The 21,846-nt window shown below is 40.9% G+C and overlaps 1 protein-coding gene across 6 annotated transcripts in view; it reads left to right on the top strand.

The window, feature by feature from the left end:
- Positions 1 to 21,846, top strand: part of unc13c (unc-13 homolog C (C. elegans)) — a 582,280-nt gene that overhangs the window by 384,622 nt on the left and 175,812 nt on the right. For all 6 annotated transcript variants that reach the window (XM_087981434.1, XM_087981433.1, XM_087981432.1 and 3 more), the window contains one exon: positions 11,545 to 11,678. In XM_087981434.1, coding sequence (XP_087837560.1) covers positions 11,545 to 11,678 — 134 coding nt within the window. The remainder of the gene's footprint in view (positions 1 to 11,544; positions 11,679 to 21,846) is intronic.

The raw sequence follows: 21,846 nt of genomic DNA, 5'->3' as shown, positions 1-21,846 counted from the left end.
AGGAGTAGACCATTAGATTGGATTCCCTACAGTGTGGAAACAGGCCCTTCGGCTCAACAAGTCCACATCGACCCTCCGAAGAGTAACCCACCCAGATCCATTGCCCTCTGACTAATGCACCGAGCACTATGGGCAATTTAGCACAGCTAATTCATCTAACCTGCACATCTTTGGACTGCGGGAGGAAACCGGAGCACCAGGAGGAAACCCACACTGACGTGGGGAGAATGTGCAAACTCCACACAGACAGTCACCTGAGGCTGGAATCGAACCTGTGTATCTGGCGCTGTGAGGCAGCAGTGCTAACCACTGAGCCACTGTGCTGCCCCTGTCACAGAATCGTAGACTCCCTGCAGTGTGACAAGAGGCTATTCGGCCCATTGAGTCTGTACCGACCGTCCAGAGAGCATCCCACCCAGAGCTGCCTCACAAACCTATCCCGATAACTTCACATTTCCTACAGATATTCCACCTAACCTGCACATTTTTAGGCAGTACATATGGCCAACCCATCTAACCTGCACATCTTTGGACCATGGGAGGAAACTGGAGCACCTGGAGGAAACCCACACAGACGCTGCGAAAACCCGCAAACCCCGAGGGTTTAAGCTCTTTGTCTTTAATGATAATTCCTCATAATTTTCCCAGCAACCAATATTAGGCTAACTCCAGTATATTCCTTGATTTGTCTTTTAAAATGTTTAAAAATTCTTTCTTGGAATGCAGGTATTCTTGGTTCTGCCAGCATTTATTGCCCAGAGGGCAGTTAAGAGTCAACCACATTGGGTCTGGAGTCACATATAGGCCAGAGGTCACAGAGGAGATCCACCAGGATGTTGTCTGGAAGGAGAGTTTTAGTTATGAGGACAGATTGGACAGACTGGGAAGGTTTTCCTGATGAAGGGCTTTTGCCTGAAACGTTGATTTTCCTGCTCCTCGGATGCTGCCTGACCTGCTGTGCTTTTCCAGCACCACTCTGATCTAAACTCTGGTTTCCAGCACCTGTAGTCCTCACCTTTGCCTGGGAGTGATTTCCGTGGAGCAGAGGAGACTGAATGGGCGATATGATTGATGTACAAAATAATGAAGAACACAGACAGGGTAGGCAGGAAGGTGCTTTCCCCCTTGGTAGAGGGACCATTAAGCAGGGGACACAGATTTAAAGGCCAGGAGGTTTACAGGGGATGTGAGAGGGTTTCACTCAGAGAGTGTTGGGAATCTGGAACTTTCTCTCTAAAGGCAGAAACCCTCCTAACATTTAAGAACTATTGAGATGTACACCAAGGCATGCAAGGCTATGGTCAAGTGCTGGAGGTTATGATTAGAATAAATAGATGGTTGCTTTTGACTTGTGCAGAATGACCTCTTTCTGAGCTGCAGACCTGATAACTTTAAATGGTGAAATGGCGTGTATGGTTTTCTGGTCTAAGTGAACGATTGCTGAATAAGAGCTGTAAAGCATTAACATTATCAATAGTGAAACAACAGATAATTGTACAGATGCACTTGCCAGCCTTAGGAAAATAAGTAGCACTGATTACCAAAATAATTATAAGTTGGAACCTTAAATGGTAGAATAATTAGCTGTTGTAAGTCAATTACTTGAAAATTACCATCAGAACATAGGAACAGACATAGCCAGCTCAAATCAGTAAAAACTCAAATCATAAATTCAGACTTGTGTTTTAAATGAATGAGATGTTAGCTGCACTTAACTTCCTGGTATTGGCTTCTGTCAAATGATAGATCTTCTTAATGCAAAATCGTTATTCTGTCTCAGTATAAGAAAGTGGAATTCATAATAGTGTTCCCAATGAAAGAAAAGGCAGTAATTCAAATAAACATGGTCTGGAGTTTCTGTTCGATTACACTTTTTCGAGCACAGAGCCCCCAGTATTGGCATAACTCGTACGCAAAATTGCTAAATTCTAAATGCAAATTGAGTTCATCAAAATTTGTTTCCCCAGTTCTTTGCCTTTAGTTAATGCTTTTAAAATTGGCTTAGTTTCACTTACAAATCACGCCTGGCCCTGAGGTGAATTAAAAATTAGGAGTTACCCCTAGTTGCATTACTTTGTGAGCCTTTTAGAAGGTCCCAAATTATTATTTTTTCCTATTTGTTCAGAGGATTAAGCATTGCTGGCAATATCCCCTTCCCTCATTGCCTCTTGAGGAGGCTATTGTAAATCGACTTCATAGAGGCTGCAATCCATGTGGTGCAGATACAACCGGACTGCTGTTAGGAAGGAGTTTCCAGGCATTGGACACAGTAACGTTGATCAAATGGCAATACTAATACTGGAAAATTTAAACAGAGGGTCATGAAGTTTGTTTTGAAATGTTTCAAAGAAAGCTTGAAAAGACTCTGAGTACTGCACCCCCAAGCAAACTAATGGTGGTTTTGTGTATTTTCAAAGCTGCTCACAGATGGTTTATCAGCGTAATCATTTTAAAATAATTCTTTTCTGTGAAATGTCCATTTTGAGCTGTATTAATAAAATCTTATAAAATTACCATTCTGATATATATCAAGAAATATTTTTAAAGCATCTTCTTTTTTCAAATTTTGTTTTAAAGTACTCTTCAATTGTGCTGGTTCAGGGCATTCAATGAAATGCAAATGCAAGTGTGAAGAAGTTTGTAGGATTTTCTGAAATGGATACTATTTGTGCTGGAATCAACAATTATACCCAAGGCACAAAACTCTACCCATCAAGCTGCATTTTTTTTTCTCATATACTAATTTGGCTTGAAGCCAGTTCTGTGATTTGAAATGTGAGGGTTTATTGACAGTCACCAATTTACCGTACATTCTCACAATCAATTTCGTTTTTGGTTATTGTATTTTATGTGTGAAATGAAAAAGGAAACATTTTTATGACAAATTTATGCAAAGAATAAGTAAGATCAATTGAGTCGAATACATTTCTCTGTTGTATATCCTTCAAATGATAGTCCATCTGTACATCCCAGGAGATATCATGTATTCAATTGATGCCTGAACAATGTTGCTTCATTAGTCTTAAAAGTGAGTCAGTTTGAGAAACTCCTGAGGAAGTGACATCATCTCCAGATGGACTGTTTGCAAGATAAAAATTCAGAATGTGAACCAGATTGTAAATCCAGCTGAGAACTGTCAGATTGCTTAAAAAAAGTCCTTCCTTCATGTTACTAGCTGAGAGTGGAAAATGACTCTCATGCTTTTTGAAGATGATGCTATTTTCCTAAATGTTGGAAGAGTGGAGGCAAGCCAAAGACAGGAAGATCCTGAAATAGATGTGTCAAGTATTTAATTTACAAATTTCAGACATCACCACAAGACATGCTGAGCTGTGTGAGCTTCAAATTATCCTCATGTATCCGTAATATATTTTATGTCAATGCAGATCAAGCTATTCTCAATTCAAAATTATGTCTTCGATCATGTCAAAATATTATATTTTCCCAGTAAATTTGTTGTGAATTTGGCATAATTTAGTCAAAGGCACATCCCAATGTTTTGCCTTATTTGGAATGATTTCCTATTACCTCAAAATGCTCAAAGTACTCTGTTCAAGTGACTGTATGTTTTGTGCAACAATAATACTTTACGTAGATCCATTTATAGGCAAAGCCTTACAAAAATGCATACACAAATATTTTTGAAGACTCCAAATTATAGACAGTGAATGAGTTATTGAAAAATAGTACTGTATCGCTTGAGATCTTATGATAAATGTCCCATACTGGCAGATGTCCTCAGACAATTCAGACTTCATCTGTTGATGTGGGCAGCTTTAAGTTAGGAAATTGGGATAAGTGCATAACAGATGGTTGATCCATTATCACCTGTTTTATTTGATCATCGAAAGTTAATGTTAAATATTTGGTCACCTCGATATAGGAATGTGAATAAATGCACGAGAGAAGCTACAGAATAAATGTATGTGATTTACCTAAATTGGAGAATTTCTATTATGAGGAAAGGTTGAGGAAGACCTAATTGAACTGTATAAAATTTCAAAAGTTCTAGATATAATAGAAAGACCTGATTCTTCGTGATTGAAGGTTCCATACCATGAGGCGTAGATTCAGGGAAAGAGATAAGTGGTTGAAAGGAAAATTGGGCATTATTTTCAGTGATGGAGTGTGGAGGTCTGGTACTCTCTGCCCAAAGTATGGGGTAGGGATCTCACATAAACATCTGACATTCTAACAAGAGTAGACTTGTAAACACAGGAAGGATGTTACTGACAACCAGGGAGTCCAGTACCAGGGGTCACCATCGAAGGACACAGGACTGACCACATAGGACTGAGATGAGGAGAAATTCCTTCACCCAGAGAGTGGTGAGCCTATGGAATTCTTTACCACAGAAAGCACTTGAGGCCAAAACATTGAATATTCTCAAGAAGCCATTAGATATAGTTCTTAGAGCAAAAGGAATCAAGGGCTATGGGGGCGGAAGCAGGATCAGGGTACTGAATTGGATGATCAGCCATGTTCGTATAGAATGACACATCAGGCTTGAAGGGCCGATTGCCCTATTCCTCCTATTTTCCCTGTTTCTGTGGTCAAGGCAGGAGCCCTCATGATGTTTGAAGAGATACTTGAACGTCCAGCTGAAGTGTCATGACCTACAAGGCTGTGAATCATGTGCTGGAAAGTAGGATTTGACCACATGGCTACTTATCACCCTGTGTGTTCACCGTGGATTGAATGGACTCTCTGCAAATTTCGTTGCATTTATGATTATCCTGAGTCATTTCCAAGTTCCCTTCCATCAGAATTGCTTTTGCAGTAGCCCACAGCACAGGAAAGGAACCGGATGGGCTGTAGCTATTTTTGTTATAAATGTATGAGGTTACTTATGCATAAATGTAATCCTGCTTTTGATTACAACCGTGAACTAAAGGAACCTTAAAATGGAAATCATTCCAATCCTGATGGAAACTACAAATTGTACTTTTCTCAGTTGGATGCTGGGATGGCAAAATTATTGGACGTGTTATACCTGACACTCCTCACCGTCTCACTAGTTACATTCTGGTTGAGAATATCCATTTGGGACACACTCAATCCACCACCAAGTAATGACCTGAAATAGACAAAAGTGAGGACTGCAGATGCTGAGATCAGAGTCAAGATCAGAGTGGTGCTGGAAAAACACAGCAGATCAGGCAGCATCTGAGGAGCAGGAAAATCGACATTTCGGGCAGGAGCCCTTCATCAGAACCCTCATTCTTGATGAAGGGCTCCTGCCGAAATGTCGATTTTCTGCTCCCTAGATGCTGCCTGATCTGCTGTGCTTTTCCAGCACCACTCTAATCTTGGCAATGATCTGAAATAGTCGATCAAAGACCTCAATCTGCCACTCTCTGTTTACCCGCTTTCTTAGCAAGTGAGAAAAGAGGCTGCTTTCCCAAATCTGTAACCAGGGCAACCTAACTGTGGGGGAAGCTGTGAGGGAAAGGGAGGACCATCAATTGCCATAGTCTGGCATCAGTGGGAAGTACTTGGGTGGACTCTAAAGTCATCCCTTCCCCTCTCAACCCGATGCCTCACACACACCCCTCTCCCTCTTGAAGCCACTGGCCAGGCCTGTGATAGGCTGAGATACTTGCTGAAGCTCACTAGTCAGCTCTTAATGAGTTGGTTCATTCGAGTTGCCTTAGCAGTGAGAGTGGCGAGTCAGTTAGCATCTAACATGCCTGCCCTGACTCTTAGTCCCAAAAAAGATTTCAATGTGTTTCAGTTATAGCTGAAGCTGTAAGAACACATTGGATGTACAATGTTTTTGAGCAGTTTGCATCCATAACAGGGTGGCACGGTGGCTCAGTGGTTAGCACTGCAGCCTCACAATGCCTAGGACCCAGGTTGGATTCCAGCCGTGGGCAACTGGCTATGTGGAGTTTGCACATTCTCCCCATGTCTGCGTGGGTTTCCTCTGGGTGCTCCAGTTTCCTCCCACAGTCCAAAGATATGCAGATCAGGTGGATTGCCCATGCTAAATTGCCCATAGTGTTTGGTGCATTAGTCAGAGGGTCTGGGTGGGTTGCTCTTTGGATGGTCATTGTGGCCTTGTTGGGCCGAAGGGCCTGTTTCTACACTGTAGGGAATCTAATCTAACAGCTGTCAAACATAAAAGATACATTTTGTATCCAAATGATCAGAATGTGTGTGTGATTTGTCTGCAATATGTGCAACAATCCTTCGCCTCAAGTACACACACCATTACTGTAGACACTCATTTGGTCTAAGGAATTATGTGAGGAAATATTCATTGCCCCCAAAAGTGATGGATGGTAATGTGACCTTGTGTGATTTGACAGGAGTATTTTTTCCCAAATGTATGTTTCTCATAAATTAATGGAACTTGAGTACTCCCAAACTTTCCCGCCTGAATAATTATTATTCAGGTTATAGGTTGTGAAAGTTCAGGTCAATTTATGCATGTTTACATTGCATTCAAAGCTGGTACTTAATAACTGCCTTATTTCAGTAACTGACAACATTTTAAGCATTCACAGTAATGATGACACACACAGCTATTTGGTAAACCAGAATTTGTCAAAATATGTACAGCATTTTTAATCATAACACTTATTTTTAGCTCTTCCAGAATAATGTGAGCAGCCAATATCCTTTGCAGAATATATTCGTGTTCAGCTGAATATGAATAATGTTTTCAGTGGATCTCAGTTCCTTTTGAAGAACAATTTCTTCAGCGACATGTTTCTTAGCGTAGGGTTTTACTTTGTAATTAGAGCAAATGTAGTCGTAAACATGGGTGACAATTTGCCAGCTTGCTGGTTCCATCCTGAACCTAGGGCATCTTCCAGGAGATGTGCGTGCATCAGGATTATACCATACTTTGTAAGTGGTGAGTAGCCGAATAAAGGTTTTAGAAATTCCTATTAAAGCCCATTGTGAGAGATGGAATTTTCTGGCTTCCTGAGCTTCCCAACTCATTGAGAACTTGACCAGTTGCCTCAGGGTGGCTGTGCAAAGGTAGAAATGATATTCAGTAGCTCCACTGAGGCCCTGCCCACTATCCACCATGTGGAAAGTTTCCCTTTCCAAAATTGTGGTGTAGCTGTCGAATGTACTTTTTATCTACAATACTGGTACCAAGTGGTCCTCCCATTGCTTTTCCAGGGTCATGAGCATACCTGCTATCTTGAACTGAAAGATCAACTTGCCTTCTGACCACTAATTGGGAAAATCACCATCGGAGACTAATCCCTACACAATGCAGGGTTGTGATCTCCATCTGCTCCTGAAGAATGAGTCCAAGTCAAAACCAAAACATTCTACCTTTGGTTATCAGGGGAAACTATAAGCTCTTCAGTTGAACATACAGGAACATCTAACAGATATTAGTATATAATTTAAAGTTTAAAAATGAATGCTGTCCAGTCCCACTGGTAATATGCTTATGGCACAAAATGGACAGGCTCATTTGCATAGTTCTTGTGATCCAGGTAGTATCATACAGAAGACGACCTTCGGCCCATCTATACTGCTGAGAGCACACTAAATCTACACTAGTCTCACTTCCAGCAAGTGTAGGGAGCATACTAGCTGAGGGAGCAGAAAATTGTTTGGATGTTTAAAGGGATGAACGTAGAAATATAACAGCCTTTATAAAGGCATCTTCATTCACAAACAGTGCTTGCATGAACTGGAGAGGTGAGGGATTAATTGAAGATCACCAGGCATCAGAGATAAGGAAACCTTGAATGCAGACTTAAGACTGTGGTTGGCAGCTCCCTTTTCTGCTGGGCCAACTCTGAAATTCATACTGACAATAGGTGTTCTTACAGCCCATGGCGGTATTCTATTGTCTGATTTCTACAGGGCTTAGGCCATGAGAAGGCAATTCCCTTAACAGTTGTGATACAAAGTTTGTGAGAAGATTTGTAGCTTGGGTGCTCGTTGCTGTGGTTCTGTTCGCCGAGCTGGAAGTTTTGTTGCAAACATTTCGTCCCCTGTCTAGGTGACATCCTCAGTGCTTGGGAGCCTCCTGTGAAGCGCTTCTGTGGTGTTTCCTCCGGCATTTATAGTGGCCTGTCCCTGCCGCTTCCGGTTGTCAGTTTCAGCTGTCCGCTGTAGTGGCTGGTATATTGGGTCCAGGTTGATGTGTTTGTTGATGGAGTTTGTGGATGAGTGCCATGCTTCTAGGAATTCCCTGGCTGTTCTTTGTTTGGCTTGCCCTATAATGGTAGTGTTGTCCCAGTCAAATTCATGTTGCTTGTCGTCTGCGTGTGTGGCTACTAGGGATAGCTGGTCGTGTCGTTTCGTGGCTAGTTGATGTTCGTGGATGTGGATTGTTAGCTGTCTTCCTGTTTGTCCTATATAGTGTTTTGTGCAGTCCTTGCATGGGATCAAGTTGTGAGATCTATATGTATGTTTTAATATAATTCATTGTAGATTTTTGAATTTTGAACAAATGGCATATGGGCTTTCTGTTTCTGAAGGATTTTAATGATTAACTGACAAGTATTCCTGTAGCCCTAGTGATTTATTTTAAAATATCACACAGAGAAACTTTCTTGAGTGTAAGGAGGATTTGTTTACAGTTGGACAGTTTATGAGTGAACAAAATGAACAATAAAGTGCATGAAGTTTTCAGATTGTAAATTCTAAAATCTTTGGCAAGATTTAGGGGATACACCCATAGTGTGGAAAAAGTGCTATTTAGTTTCAATTAGGGAAGGTTTGCAGAAGATGTATCAAGCATTTTCCCCTGTGAAGGGAAAGTAAATAGCTTGTGTGTAAAGAAAATATTACTTTGATGTAGGGTGTTTAGTTTAAAAATTTGAGACCAAAAGTGAGTGCTTAAAACCATGAAGGGATTATTTCAAGCTGAGAAAGTCTAAGCTCTGTTGTGTGAAAGCTGCAGAAAGAGGCTGCCAGATTCTCAAGATGGCGCATGGAAGCCACAAGTGAAGTATGCCTTTTAAATATGAAATGGAGGGTATTCTCTGTGATGTGGGTACAATAAAGGAGGGTTTGCGTGATTAGTTGGATTGTATTTTGCGTTGTGTCTCAAAAATCTTTAAGTAAGTGTTATATAAAATGATTCATTTTATTTTGTTTATTATTTTGGGTAATAAACTTCAGTTTTGTTGTTAACATTAAACCTGCAACATTGCATGTTGTATTTCAGTGAACGACCATCTAATTAAAACCAAAGAATTAAACAAAATATGACCTATCAAGTCAGATTTCAGTCTAGGATCTGACTTGACCAGTAATAACATCAGCTAGGATCATAACACTGTTGCTGAGTAGGTTTAACAATAGTGGACTTGTACACGTTCAACTTTCCTTCCTGATGATCACCTCTGTGCAGTACCCCATTAACAATGTCACATTACCTTTGTGTTCTTTCTGAAGAAACATCACGTCTAAGAATGAATTGAATCTTCATAAAAATGCACACTATTGTTTTTTTTTCTGTCATTAATTACCTTGACAGCTAGAACCTCCAACTGTACTAACTAATTGCCCAAGTGAGATGCGTTCACATCTGTGATGTAGATATAGGTGTGCCAGTACCAGTGACTCAGTGCTAATTCATACCACACAAATAGGCCTGCTGTCCCTTTAGTAACTCTTCCTAGCCCCTCAGATAGTGGAATTCCAATTGGCAAGCCCATAATTGTGGGTATAGATGGTGCGGAGAAGCAAATTTAAAGAACAAAGACTCTGGAGAATGCAAGTACCTGGTGAGAAAAACATTTTTAAAAAATAGAATCATTGGCCAGGTGACCTCAAACTGCTTCAAAAATCTTTCTCATCCATGCATTCTCATACTGCTCTTCCTCCCTCCAACTCTGAGAAATGTCTGGCATGTATCTGGGATGGAAACGTGCTCGTCTGCATTTCCACCAAACTGTGTTTTCTGGAGTAGAGCACAGGAGGCACGAACAGGGCTCAGCATTTTTTGTGCGTTGGCTCTTTTTGCTGCGTTTCAATTATAAAATATTCCAGTAGAAATTCAATTGTTGTTATGCGATTGAAATGCACAATTAGACAATTTTGCAGACATAACCTTACAGAGTTATTAAAAATGACAGTCGGTTTTACAGGGAGTAATGAAGTGTTGAGGATAGCCAACTGAAAGAAGGTTTAAAATGCAATTATTGATGATTGGCAGTACAGCTGGTCACATTGATTGTAACTTATCAAATTTCACAATGGACTTTGATCATGCCAGGTAAATGATATAGGATTTCAGTAGTTTGGATTTGGAAACACTTGCTTATGACTGTAGAGCAGCAAGTTCAAACTCCCAAGCTATTTGATGCTTAGCTCTGATTCCCTTCATGGTGATGAGTTTCATCACTGAAGAGTTTGTTAGGCAGAATTATAGCAAAACATTCTGCCTTGGGAGGAAGGTTGACACTTCTGTGCTGTGTTACAGACACAATTCTTTGCTATGAATCAATCAAGATGTATATGTGCAAATTTTCCAACTCTTTGTCAGAAAGAAATTCAGCAACCAGATCTCTGCATTGTGTATTAGAGTTCTCAAACTGGATTTCCCAATTGGTTTCCTAGCAGATTGTGCATTGTACAAAAGTTCAGCAATGTAATTGCTAATTATCTGTCATTTTTGCCACTCAATTTATGTTGGAACAAAAATGAGCTGTAGAACAGAAGAATAAAGAGGTAAAAATGCTTTAGAAAGTAAATTTGAATTTCCAAAAGCAATTAGATTTTACCTAATATTCAATTCCTGTACCTGAATACAGATTGTGCTTGGGTTCTATTCTGTTTGCCCCTTTGTTGTAGGTATTCCTTCCCTAAGGGACTCATAACCATTTGTATGGCGTTGGTTCTAGACATTCAGCCCTCATGAATTTATGGCTTTCCCAGCAAGTTTTAGATAATACATTCAGAGCAATGAACTAACTTTATAAATAGGACACAGCACAATGTCGTGCAGAGATAATGTTACTGGACTCATAATCCAGACACTTAACTCATGCTTTAGAGACATGAAGTTCCAATTTCAACTCAATTAACTAATAAATCTGCACTTGAAAACTACTCTCAATGACTGTGATCATGAAACTGTAGGATTGTTTTAAAAACCCGTTTGTCTCATCTTTCAGGGATGAAAGATCAATCTGCCATTGATTGTCTGGTGTGACCCCTTAATTCCCTTACAAAATGGCCCAGCAAGCCTCTCAATTGCAGGCAGCTCTCCACCACCTTCGAAGGCCAATTAGGGATAGACAATAACAACGTATTATCCTATTGATGTTCATGTCTGAAGAAGGAATTTAAAAAGATATGGGCACATGTTACACATCACTTAATATCTCAAGACATTATATGTGGGGATGCATTGGTATTCCTGTGGAGAATTTTTAACCATCTATTACCTCTTTTTAACTACGCTTTAACGTATGTTGGTTGTTCTGTATTTTGTGGTTTTGAGCTGCATACTGTAAAAAGGACAGCCTGAATATTAGCTATTAAGATGCATTAATTTATTTTCTCCAATACTGCATTTTGCTTTTGAACTAATGAGTATTTTTATCTCAACAGAGTAAAAAGCAAGAGATTCCTCGTGAGGACCAGGGACCCACCATCAAAAACTTAGATTTCTGGCCAAAACTCATTACTTTGATGGTTTCTTGCATAGACGAGGATAAGACAGCCTATACCCCTGTCCTGAACCAGTAAGTAAAGTCAGAGTTTAAGTTCTGTTTCAGATATGCATTCAAATGCTAAACAGGAAACTGACTTGCAAAATTCTTGTTGGCAATGAAGTAGCAAAATGACATCAATGTCAAGGCTGAAGATTACAAATAATTTCACAGTAGTGCAATTTTATTTCTTCCATTTAGCATATACATTACAACTGCAACTGAATGAAAACATGTCATAAAATTAATAACAGGGAATGGTTGCTAAACAGAATTACTTGGATTCCATTTGGTTGCTTTCAAAATTTTATTAGGGAGAATATTGATTAAATTTGCTGCTTGTTGTTTTCTAACTTCATTGTCCAGAGCAAACAGAGAAAAGCTTACACCTCCCCTGCCCAATGAGGGAATTCATGGATAAAATCAGATCAGTTCCAGCATTTCTAACTTGTGTTAATCCTTCAAACAGATCACTAGCTACTTAGGAGTTGAATCATGGCCTCTTTCCGCACTATAGGGGTTCTATGATAACAAGTTATTGTAAGAAGCAGGATGTCATTAAATATACAAGAGATGAGAGCTGATTGCACTCATTTGGTGCCAGAATCAGTTCCAAATCTTCAATCCCCTTTTCGGAAATGGAGTCCACACTAGTCACAAAAAAAACATAATTCATAAATGGGCAATTCTTGGCCATTAATTTGCAAATTTACTCAGGCAGTCAATATTGGTTCAGAGCCACACATTGGTGCAGTTTCCATTAAAATTACAACTACACTATTTATACTTCAAATGAGAAAACTAAAATGAGGATTTTGGATGATTTTGCCACAAAGATTTAATCTATCTTGTCTTGATAAATTAGCCTCATTAGAACATCTTTGTCACAGATTGCCAGTTACACAGTACACAAGCCTTTCAGTAGGAAAGGAATGCTATAAACTGCAGTATAGTACTCTGAGGTGCTAAAGGTGTTTGTCATATTTGTGAATTAGGCTGACAATTATAATGGGAGAAAGTGAGGACTGCAGATGCTGGAGATCAGAGCTGAAAAATGTGTTGCTGGTAAAGTTGTGGTTGGAGGGTTCCTACGTGGAAGATGAGGCACTCTTCCTCCAGGCATCGTATTGCCATGGTCTGGTGATGGAGGAGGCCAAGAACCTACATGTCCTTGGCGGAGTGGGAGGGGGAGATCCCTCAGACATGGTTGATGATGCTCTCCACCGCATCTTCTCCACTTCCCGCTCCTCCGCCCTTGAACCCCACCCCTCCAATCGCCACCAGGACAGAACCCCACTGATCCTCACCTACCACCCCACCAACCTCCAGATACATCGTATCATCCTTCGTCATTTCCGCCAGATCCAAACAGACACAACCACCAAGGATATATTTCCCTCCCCTCCCCTATCAGCGTTCTGGAAAGACGACTCCCTCCGCGACTCCCTTGTTAGGTCCACACCCCCCACCAACCCAACCTCCACCCCCGGCACCTTCCCCTGCAACCGCAAGAAATGCAAAACTTGTGCCCACACCTCCCCCCTCACTTCCCTCCAAGGCACCAAGGGATCCTTCCATATCCGTCACAAATTCACCTGCACCTCCACACACATCATTTACTGCATCCGCTGCACCAATGTGGCCTCCTATACATTGGGGAGACAGGCACCCTACTTGCGGAACATTTCAGAGAACATCTCTGGGACACCCACACCAACCAACCCAACCACCCCGTGGCGGAACACTTTAACTCCCCCTCCCACTCCGCCAAGGACATGCAGGTCCTTGGCCTCTCCATCATCAGACCATGGCAACACAATGCCTGGAGGAAGAGCGCCTCATCTTCCGCCGAGGAACCCTCCAACCACAAGGGATGAATGCAGATTTCTCCAGCTTCCTCATTTCCCCCCCCCCCCCACCTTATCTCATTCCCAACCCTCGGACTCAGCACCGCCTTCTTGACCTGCAGTCTTTTCCCGACCTCTCCATCCCCACCCCCTCTCCGGCCTATCACACTCACCTTAACCTCCTTCCACCTATTGCATTCCCAACGTCCTCCCCCAAGTCCCTCCTCCCTATCTTTTATCTTAGCCTGCTTGGCACACCCTCCTCATTCCTGAAGAAGGGCTTATGCCCGAAACGTCGATTCTCCTGCTCCTTGGATGCTGCCTGACCTGCTGCACTTTTCCAGCAACACATTTTTTAACTCTGACAATTATAATGTTATATCAATCCTCTTTTCTTTAAAATAAAGAACTGGATGCAATTTACAATTTGAAATAATATATTTTATACTTTTGCTAATTGTAAATATGCTCAAGTAGATTGAGTGACCTCAGAAAAATTTAGAAACTGAACTATGATAAACATACATTAATTACACTTAGCTCTAAAATTACACCATGAAATCTTAATGTGCAATGTTTAATTTGCTTTCTGATATTTTAGTGTAAGTTTGAATCAAAATAGTTGAAACTGGGTAAAATATTGCAGAGCTAAAATATTGCAGGGTAAAATGTCAAATGTTTGTGCTGCACATCTGTTCACTATTGGCACAAGCGATATGACACTTCTGTTTATTATTTAGCCAATTTACAGTTTATGTGAAGTAAATCTGCAGGAAGCACAGCCTACTAAGCATATTGCCAAATATGTAAATTATTCATTGCAAGAATATAAAAATATTAGGTCATGTTCTTCGATGCATTGGCTTCTGCCAGACAGTCTCAGCATAACTCAGAGCCACTTTGGGCCACCAGATTACCCCTAACCTTTCATGATCGTCATTATCAATTTGTAAATGAATTTTCTAACTTTAGAACCACCCGAAAATCAGATGTTTTGACTATCCAGGAGGACAGTTTGTTCAGAGCCACAAGGTTTGAGGCAACTGTATTAACTTATTGAGTGAAGATGTGTCAGAGCTTAAAGAAGTTTGTTACTATTGAAAGGGGAAGTGGAATGCTACTGAAAAAAAGAATGGGGCCAACCTAAACAAAGTGTACTTTTTTTGTGTATGTTCAGGGTGGAAACATCCAAGTTTCATTGAACTGACCTGCGATATCAGGCAGTTCAGTTTGTGTTGTGTACTTGTAAAATCTGAGCTCTGATCACACGAAGTTTGCTCTATCACTTCGTGCCTCCTAATTGAACTTGTCTTACGATAATGTTGATGATCAGAAAAGGGCTGTCGTAGGTGGGGTCACGGAGGTACCATTCACAGCCATTTGCAAACCTAAAGCTGCACCATTTGTAAAATGTTGCCACTGCCCCCTGTGTGGGCTGTTTTCTCGGATGAGCAGCATCACAGCTGCTCAAAATTATTTGTCCAGCAAAACCCTTTTTAAAAAAAATAAATTTTTAAGCCATAACTCTCATTTTGCGATCTAATCGAACTGTGGAATAAATTTGAAATGGTTTGCTGGCCCAGTATCTCCCATTTTAGTCTGCAAAAACCAAGGCGAAATATATGTATCCCTTTAAAACTTTAGACTCTGGCATATATAGAAAATCCATTCACCAGAGTGATATGGGGTTAATAAATGCAAACAAATAGGGAAATATATAATGAAACCAGAAGGCTCCAACGAGTATAAAATAAGATATCTATTAAATGAGGACTGATAGAACTATTGAATAATAGAGGTGTTAAGGCACTTTTGTTTATCACTCTAAAAGCTTGTATTTTGAATGATATTTATTTTCTTTGTGTGGGGCGGGAACATTGCTGGCTAGATCAGAAGCTACTGCATATCCCTATTTGTCCTTGAACTGAGTGGCTTGCTAGGCCTGTCAGATGGCAGTTAAGAGTCAACTACATGGTTGTGGGTATGGAGTCACAAGTAGGTCAGACCAGGTAAGGATGGTGGATTTCCTTCCCTAAAAGACATTAGTGAACCAGGTGGGTTTTCAACAACAGTTGACAGTGATTGCATGGTCATCGTTGGGCTAACTTCTTAAATACAGATTTTTATTGATTTCAAATTTCACCATCTTCCATGGTGGGATTTGAATCTTCAGCCCCAGAATATTAGGTCCTGGGATTCTGGGTGTCTAGTCCAAAGAAGTTTGCACTGAGCCACTTCCTGTCTATTTGAATGATATTTTGTTGGATCCATTCACATTACTGATAACAACTGGCACATCACAAAATGAAATAAATCAGCAAATTTCCCTGATCTAATATGATTTTTATTTTTACAAACTACCAATGTCCTTGATTCTATCTTATTTTCTTCCCATTAGGAACAGTTAAAATAAGTTCTCCGTTAGTCATGTAATTTGTTATGTTCTAAAATTGACTGGTAAATGTAACTCAGTTTACCTCATTTGTATGAAAGAACTCACATTTGTAAGAAGACAAAGCTGCAATATTTGTGATTAAATTTACTGCAGCCTCAGGTCACGTGGGGTTGGTGGTTTGGGACTGAAACTTGTCAGGTTTGGGACAATCCTACCGAAAAGCGCAAAGTCTTGGGCAGCTGGTTTAACAGACCATGGATTTCATGGTGAAAGCTGAAGAGATGTAGACTTGCACAGTTGACGGTTTAGGAAAAAGGATTAATAGTGGGTGCTTCGGTTAATAGATATCATGAAAGAAGCTTTCACTTATGCAGTATTTTCAACCAGCACAAAAGAAAATACCGAAGATGCTTCAATGATTTTCATCTGTTTCTTTAAGAACAGAAGAGCTAGGAGCAGGAGTGGGCCGTCTGGCCCTTCGAGCCTGCTCTGCCACTCAATAAGATCATGGCTGATCTTTTCGTGGACTCAGCTCCAGTTACCCGTGTTTTCATCACATCCCTTAATTCCTTTATTTTTCAAAAAAGTATATACCTTAGCTTTAAAAGCGATTACTGAAGTACTGTCAACTACTTCCCTGGGCAAGGAATTCCATCGATTAACAACCGTCTGGGTGAAGATGTTCCTTCTCAGTTCAGTTCTAAACCTGCTTCCTCTAATCTTGAGGCCATGCCCTCTTGTCCTAGTCTCACCAATCAGTGGAAACATCCTCTCTATTTCTATTTTATCGATTCCCTTCGTAATTTTATATGTTTCTGTAAAATCCCCCCCCCCCCGACATTCTTCTGAATTCCAGTGAATATAATCCCAATCTACTCAGTCTCTCCTCCTAAACCAACCCCCTCAACTCCAGAATCAACCTCATGAACCTCCTGTGCATCCCCTCCAGTGCCATTACATCCTTCCTTAAGTAAGGAGACCAAACCTGCACACAAGTGTGGCCTCACCTGCACTTTGTACAGCTGTAACATTACCTCTCTGCTTTTAAACTGAACCCCTTTAGCAATTAGATTAGATTAGATTAGATTACTTACAGTGTGGAAACAGGCCCTTCGGCCCAACAAGTCCACACCGACCCGCTGAAGCGTAACCCACCCATTCCCCTACATTTACCCCTTTACCTAACACTGCGGGCAATTTAGCATGGCCAATTCACCTGACCTGCACATCTTTGGACTGTGGGAGGAAACCGGAGCACCCGGAGGAAACCCACGCAGACACGGGGAGAATGTGCAAACTCCACACAGTCAGTCGCCTGAGGCGGGAATTGAACCCGGGTCTCTGGCGCTGTGAGGCAACAGTGCTAACCACTGTGCCACCGTGCCGCCCACAACATTCCATTTGCCTTCCTAATTACTTGTTGTACCTGCAGATCAGACTTTAAAAACATTGTTCCTTTCTACCAGTGATTTATTTAACAAGAATCGGGATTTATTCCTTTTCTATAATTGTTTTTTGCAAGAAGCATGATAAGTGCAAATCAGATCTTTGTGTATAACATAGAGCGAATGCAATTAGTGCAATTTCCTAAAGGTGTCAGTTAGCCTTTTGCTGAGATTTCAGCATGAGATCTCAATTGGAGGGAGCCTGGATTAACAGTTTGGTGTATGTGTATGTGCAGCAATTTGTTGAACTCCCAATTTTCCACTGACTGCCAGGATTTACCGCAGATTGGATGTAGCGATGTCCACATCCTGTTCTTTGATCTGTATAACACTGTGGCTGCATGTTGAAAGGGGAACTCAATTCCTAACCTAACACTTTCTAATTTTACACTGACCCCTTTCAAAGCAAGCCCTACATTAAAGCAGTTGAAAATGAATGCTTGGAATTGAGTGCAATAACAGTATTGGCACCACACGACACATGTCAGACTCTATTGCACACTCTGATCCTCCAGAGTTGATTTTCTGCCAAAGATTTGTTGGACTGCTGATTAGAATTCACTGCAGTAGCCATCCTAGTGAATCAGAAGTAGAGTAGCCAATACTCCTGTGTATTGTATCCTGCCAGTGTGTCATTTGTAAACAATGCTAATTGCTATTGAGCCTCTATAAGCCTTGAGCTATTAATATATCAGCAGATTATGGTTGTAAAGATGTTTACTAGTGGCATGTTGTAATATTTACTGAACTGTCCAGACCTTAAATTACAAAGATGATTTTTGATGCCCATTTAATTCTTTAAGGTAAAATCTATCAATCACTGCCACTCCACCATGGCATTTGTGTTGCCCATCAGTGAGTGAGCTCAGACTGTGCCTGCCGTTTATAGCAGAGCTGTCCAGACCAGTGACTAATTGAAAATCAAAAGAACTGCAGCTGCTGTAAATTAGAAACAAAAATCGAGAATACTGGAAAAGCTCAGCAGAATCTGGTAGCATCTGTGGGGCTAAATCAGAGTTAACGTTTCAGGTCAGGTGACCCTTCCTCGGAACTGACGGTAGCGAGGAAAATGTTGTTTTATATGCAGAAGATAGGATGGGGGGAGGGAGTTAAGAGTAAACTATAGGTGGGAACAGAGCCCAAAGAGAGAGAATAACAGTTGGACAGTCAAAGGAGTGGATAAGAATGTGAGGATTGCAGATGCTGGAGAGTCAGAGTCGAAAAACTGGTAAAGCACAGCAGGTCAGGCAGCATCTGAGGAGCAGGAGAGTTGATGTTTCGGACAGAAGCCTTTCATCAGGAATGCGTAACGATCAGGCGAGGAGGATGAACAGCTATTGATGGGGATTGTTATTGGTATAACAATGGGTTGTGTGTACTGACAGACTATGTGAATAACAAGGCCTGGTGTGAGGGTGTTGGGGTAAGGACATGGCAGAGCTCAAGCTCTGAAGTTATTGAACTCGATACTGAGTCTGGAAGGCTGCAGGGTCCCCAAGTGGAAAAGGAGATGCTTGCGCCGAGATTCACTGGAGCACTGCATCAAGCCTGAGACAGAGATGTTGTCCGGGGAACTGTTGAAGTTGCAGGCACCTGGAAGCTCAGGGTCTTTATTTTTGGCAGAATGCAAGTGTTCTGTGAAGCGGTCACCCAGTCTACACTTCATTTCCCCAATGTAGAGGAGACCACATTGTGAGCAGCGAATGCAGTAGACTAGATTGTGTGAAATGCAATTAAGTGCTGCTTCACCTGGGAGGTGTGTTTGGGTCCTTGGGTACTAAGGAGGGAGGAAATAAATGGACAGGTGTTACACCTTACTCGGTTGCAAAGGAAGCTGTCATGAGGCTGGCGGGGCGTATCGGGAACTCTCCCTTCCGCAGGGACCGTTCCCTCTGGGGCACTCTAGTACACTCTTCTTTCACTCCCAGCAAACCCCCCATAACCTCATGTTGCTGCAGCACCAGCAGCTTCCATCAGTGGTGCTGCTGAGCAATGCCTCGAATCGAAGAGCAGCTCTCGATGGTCAGGAATTACTCAGAGCATTGTAAACCTTTGGAATTTTCTACCACAGAGTGTTGAGGTTGCTTATCTTTGAATATGTTTAAGGTAGAAATTGATAGATTTTTGATCACCATTAGCATAGAGGGTTATGAAGATGGGATGGATAAAAGACATTGAAATATTCAATGAGCTATGATTGTATTAAATGGTGGTGGGGCAGGTTTGTTGAGCTGAATGGCCTGCTCCAGTCCTGAAAGGAGACATCTGGGCTTCTTGCCTGCTCTGGATGGCAGGTGATACCTGTGTTGATTTTCCTAAATTCCACTCTGAGTGCTTTTGATATTACCACTAGAGTTTAATCACCATGCATCATCTCATAAAAGGGAAGTTTATTCAATTAGAAACATCCTTTATGTTTGACTTGCAGAGTTATTTACAGCTGATTAGAAGGAACCTCAGCTTTCCGACAGGTCTATCCCCCTAGGCCCCATTAATGAGCTCAGCTGACTAGTCAATCATTAAAAATGTGTTGGAGCACTGAGGATCGGTGTGGCTCAAGTATTGAATAGCCAAGCCTGCCACAGCAGTTGGCTCAATGCCAATTTTTTTATTCTTTCGGATGACAAGCAAGACAACTGAGTGCTTTGGGACTGCCATATTCCAGCTAAGGCAATCTTCCTGCCAAGTCAAATAACATTAAATACAGCAAATTACACATACCTATCAAAACAACATGGAGCGAAGGATTGCTGTATCTGGTGTGCTCTACTTAACAGTGAGACCTCCTGTCTGTCACTTCTGTATCCGAAAATAAAAATATTGTGTAACTGCTAAGATGAACAACATTCTTCCTGATAATTGACTATATTTTTATGAGATTGTCCAGGAATAACTTTGGATGCTAGATGAGAAAGTAGAAATGATGTAGCGCCAGCATCCTGGCACAAATTATACCAATCCCTACTCCAGAACAGGTAGGCCCAAGCAAAACTGGCCCTAGAGCTTCAGTTGAATCAGATCTGTCCATCCACAAATGCCCTGTAGCTGTGCAGTAAAGTAGATATCAGTTAATATGGTCATACTGCAAGAAGCCTACAGGTATGTACTGGGGTTGGGGCAGAGCAGGAGAAATTGCAGTCTCTGATCCTCTTGGTAAGGATTCTCAGTTTGACTAGATATGGATGTGGTTGTGCTGAATGCAGCAGATGTTATTGCCAGCTGTACTCAAGATAGTTAATATTCTTTAAAATATTCAAAATAGGTATGACACCCCTATCTACAGGTAGTTCTTCTACAATATGATGGTTGTGTTCTTGTGCACCTTACATTATAGAAAAATCATGCTTTAGAAACAGCGCTTAAAGTATTGGTGATGGAACTGCGTTAGCGCCAACTCACGTTTTAAAAGCTCACGCTTTAGAAACGGCGTCCCCAATTCATCAATCACGTTAAAGTGAATTCATGTTAACGAAACACACATTATAGCAGAATGACTTATATATGTGAAAAGGTTCTAACACCCTGTCAGGTACTGAGTGCCTATTCTGAAGCATTTCCAAATGCACAAATTGTCCACCCCCCATATTGAATGTTTCTGTGACCATTAATGCCTGTAAATTGGAATAGCGTGGTACAATTTCTAGACCTTTATGTTAGATTTGATAGCAGCAAAAGTAATAATCTCACTTTGCTTAGTCCTGATCAGTGAGGTGGCCACTTCAGTTAGCTGTTAATCCAGCTCATTTACATGTCATCACTGGGTTCATCATTACTAACATATGGGTATTGAAATCAGACTCAACGGTATCTGAAAGATTTGACGTTACCACTTATTCATCACAGTGGGACCAATATCCATTACACTGTACACAAAGCTCTGTTCTTCCATTAGCCCCAGTTTGAAGTTTACCTCATTTGTTTTGATAAACATCACGCTGAGGCTAACACACTGAGTTAAAAATGCAATTTCTTTTAAATTAGCTGAGAGAAATTCACTTGAATAAATTTATTTGAAATTAACTGTGACAGAGCAGAATGATGTGATGAATAAGATATATGTATACATGTATCATTTTTATTACATTGCATTCGTGACATCTCATATTCTAAAATAAAAAGCAAGCCAGGTTTACCTTGTGCTTTAAGCCAGTACTCGCTCCCCACGCATTGGGACCCGGGTCTCTAGAGCTATGAGTGCCTGAATATACACTGACCCTGAGGCTGCTTGCTTCTTATCAGAAAGTAAAGCTCTTCAACTCCTAATGTAGTGCATCATACCTTTATTCACACCTGTACATAATAGATTCTCAAATATAGCTCTCTAGTAAAATGTCCAAGACCTCTCTCTTCACATGCATTGGTTTCATCATCATAGTTTACATCAATCTCATTGTACCACAACCTCATCCCTGAATTTTAGAAGGAATCCACTTCTACCTAATTGATCTCATCTATAGGATTAAGCCTTGCTGGAAAAATAAAAGTGTATTAATGTCAGATTCCATTATTAAAAC

Source organism: Chiloscyllium plagiosum, unplaced genomic scaffold (assembly GCF_037043375.1).
Source record: "Chiloscyllium plagiosum isolate Xiang-an unplaced genomic scaffold, Cpla_swu_hap1 HiC_scaffold_39, whole genome shotgun sequence".
Classification (NCBI taxonomy): Eukaryota; Metazoa; Chordata; class Chondrichthyes; order Orectolobiformes; family Hemiscylliidae; genus Chiloscyllium; species Chiloscyllium plagiosum.
This window is presented reverse-complemented; position numbering and strand designations above follow the sequence as displayed.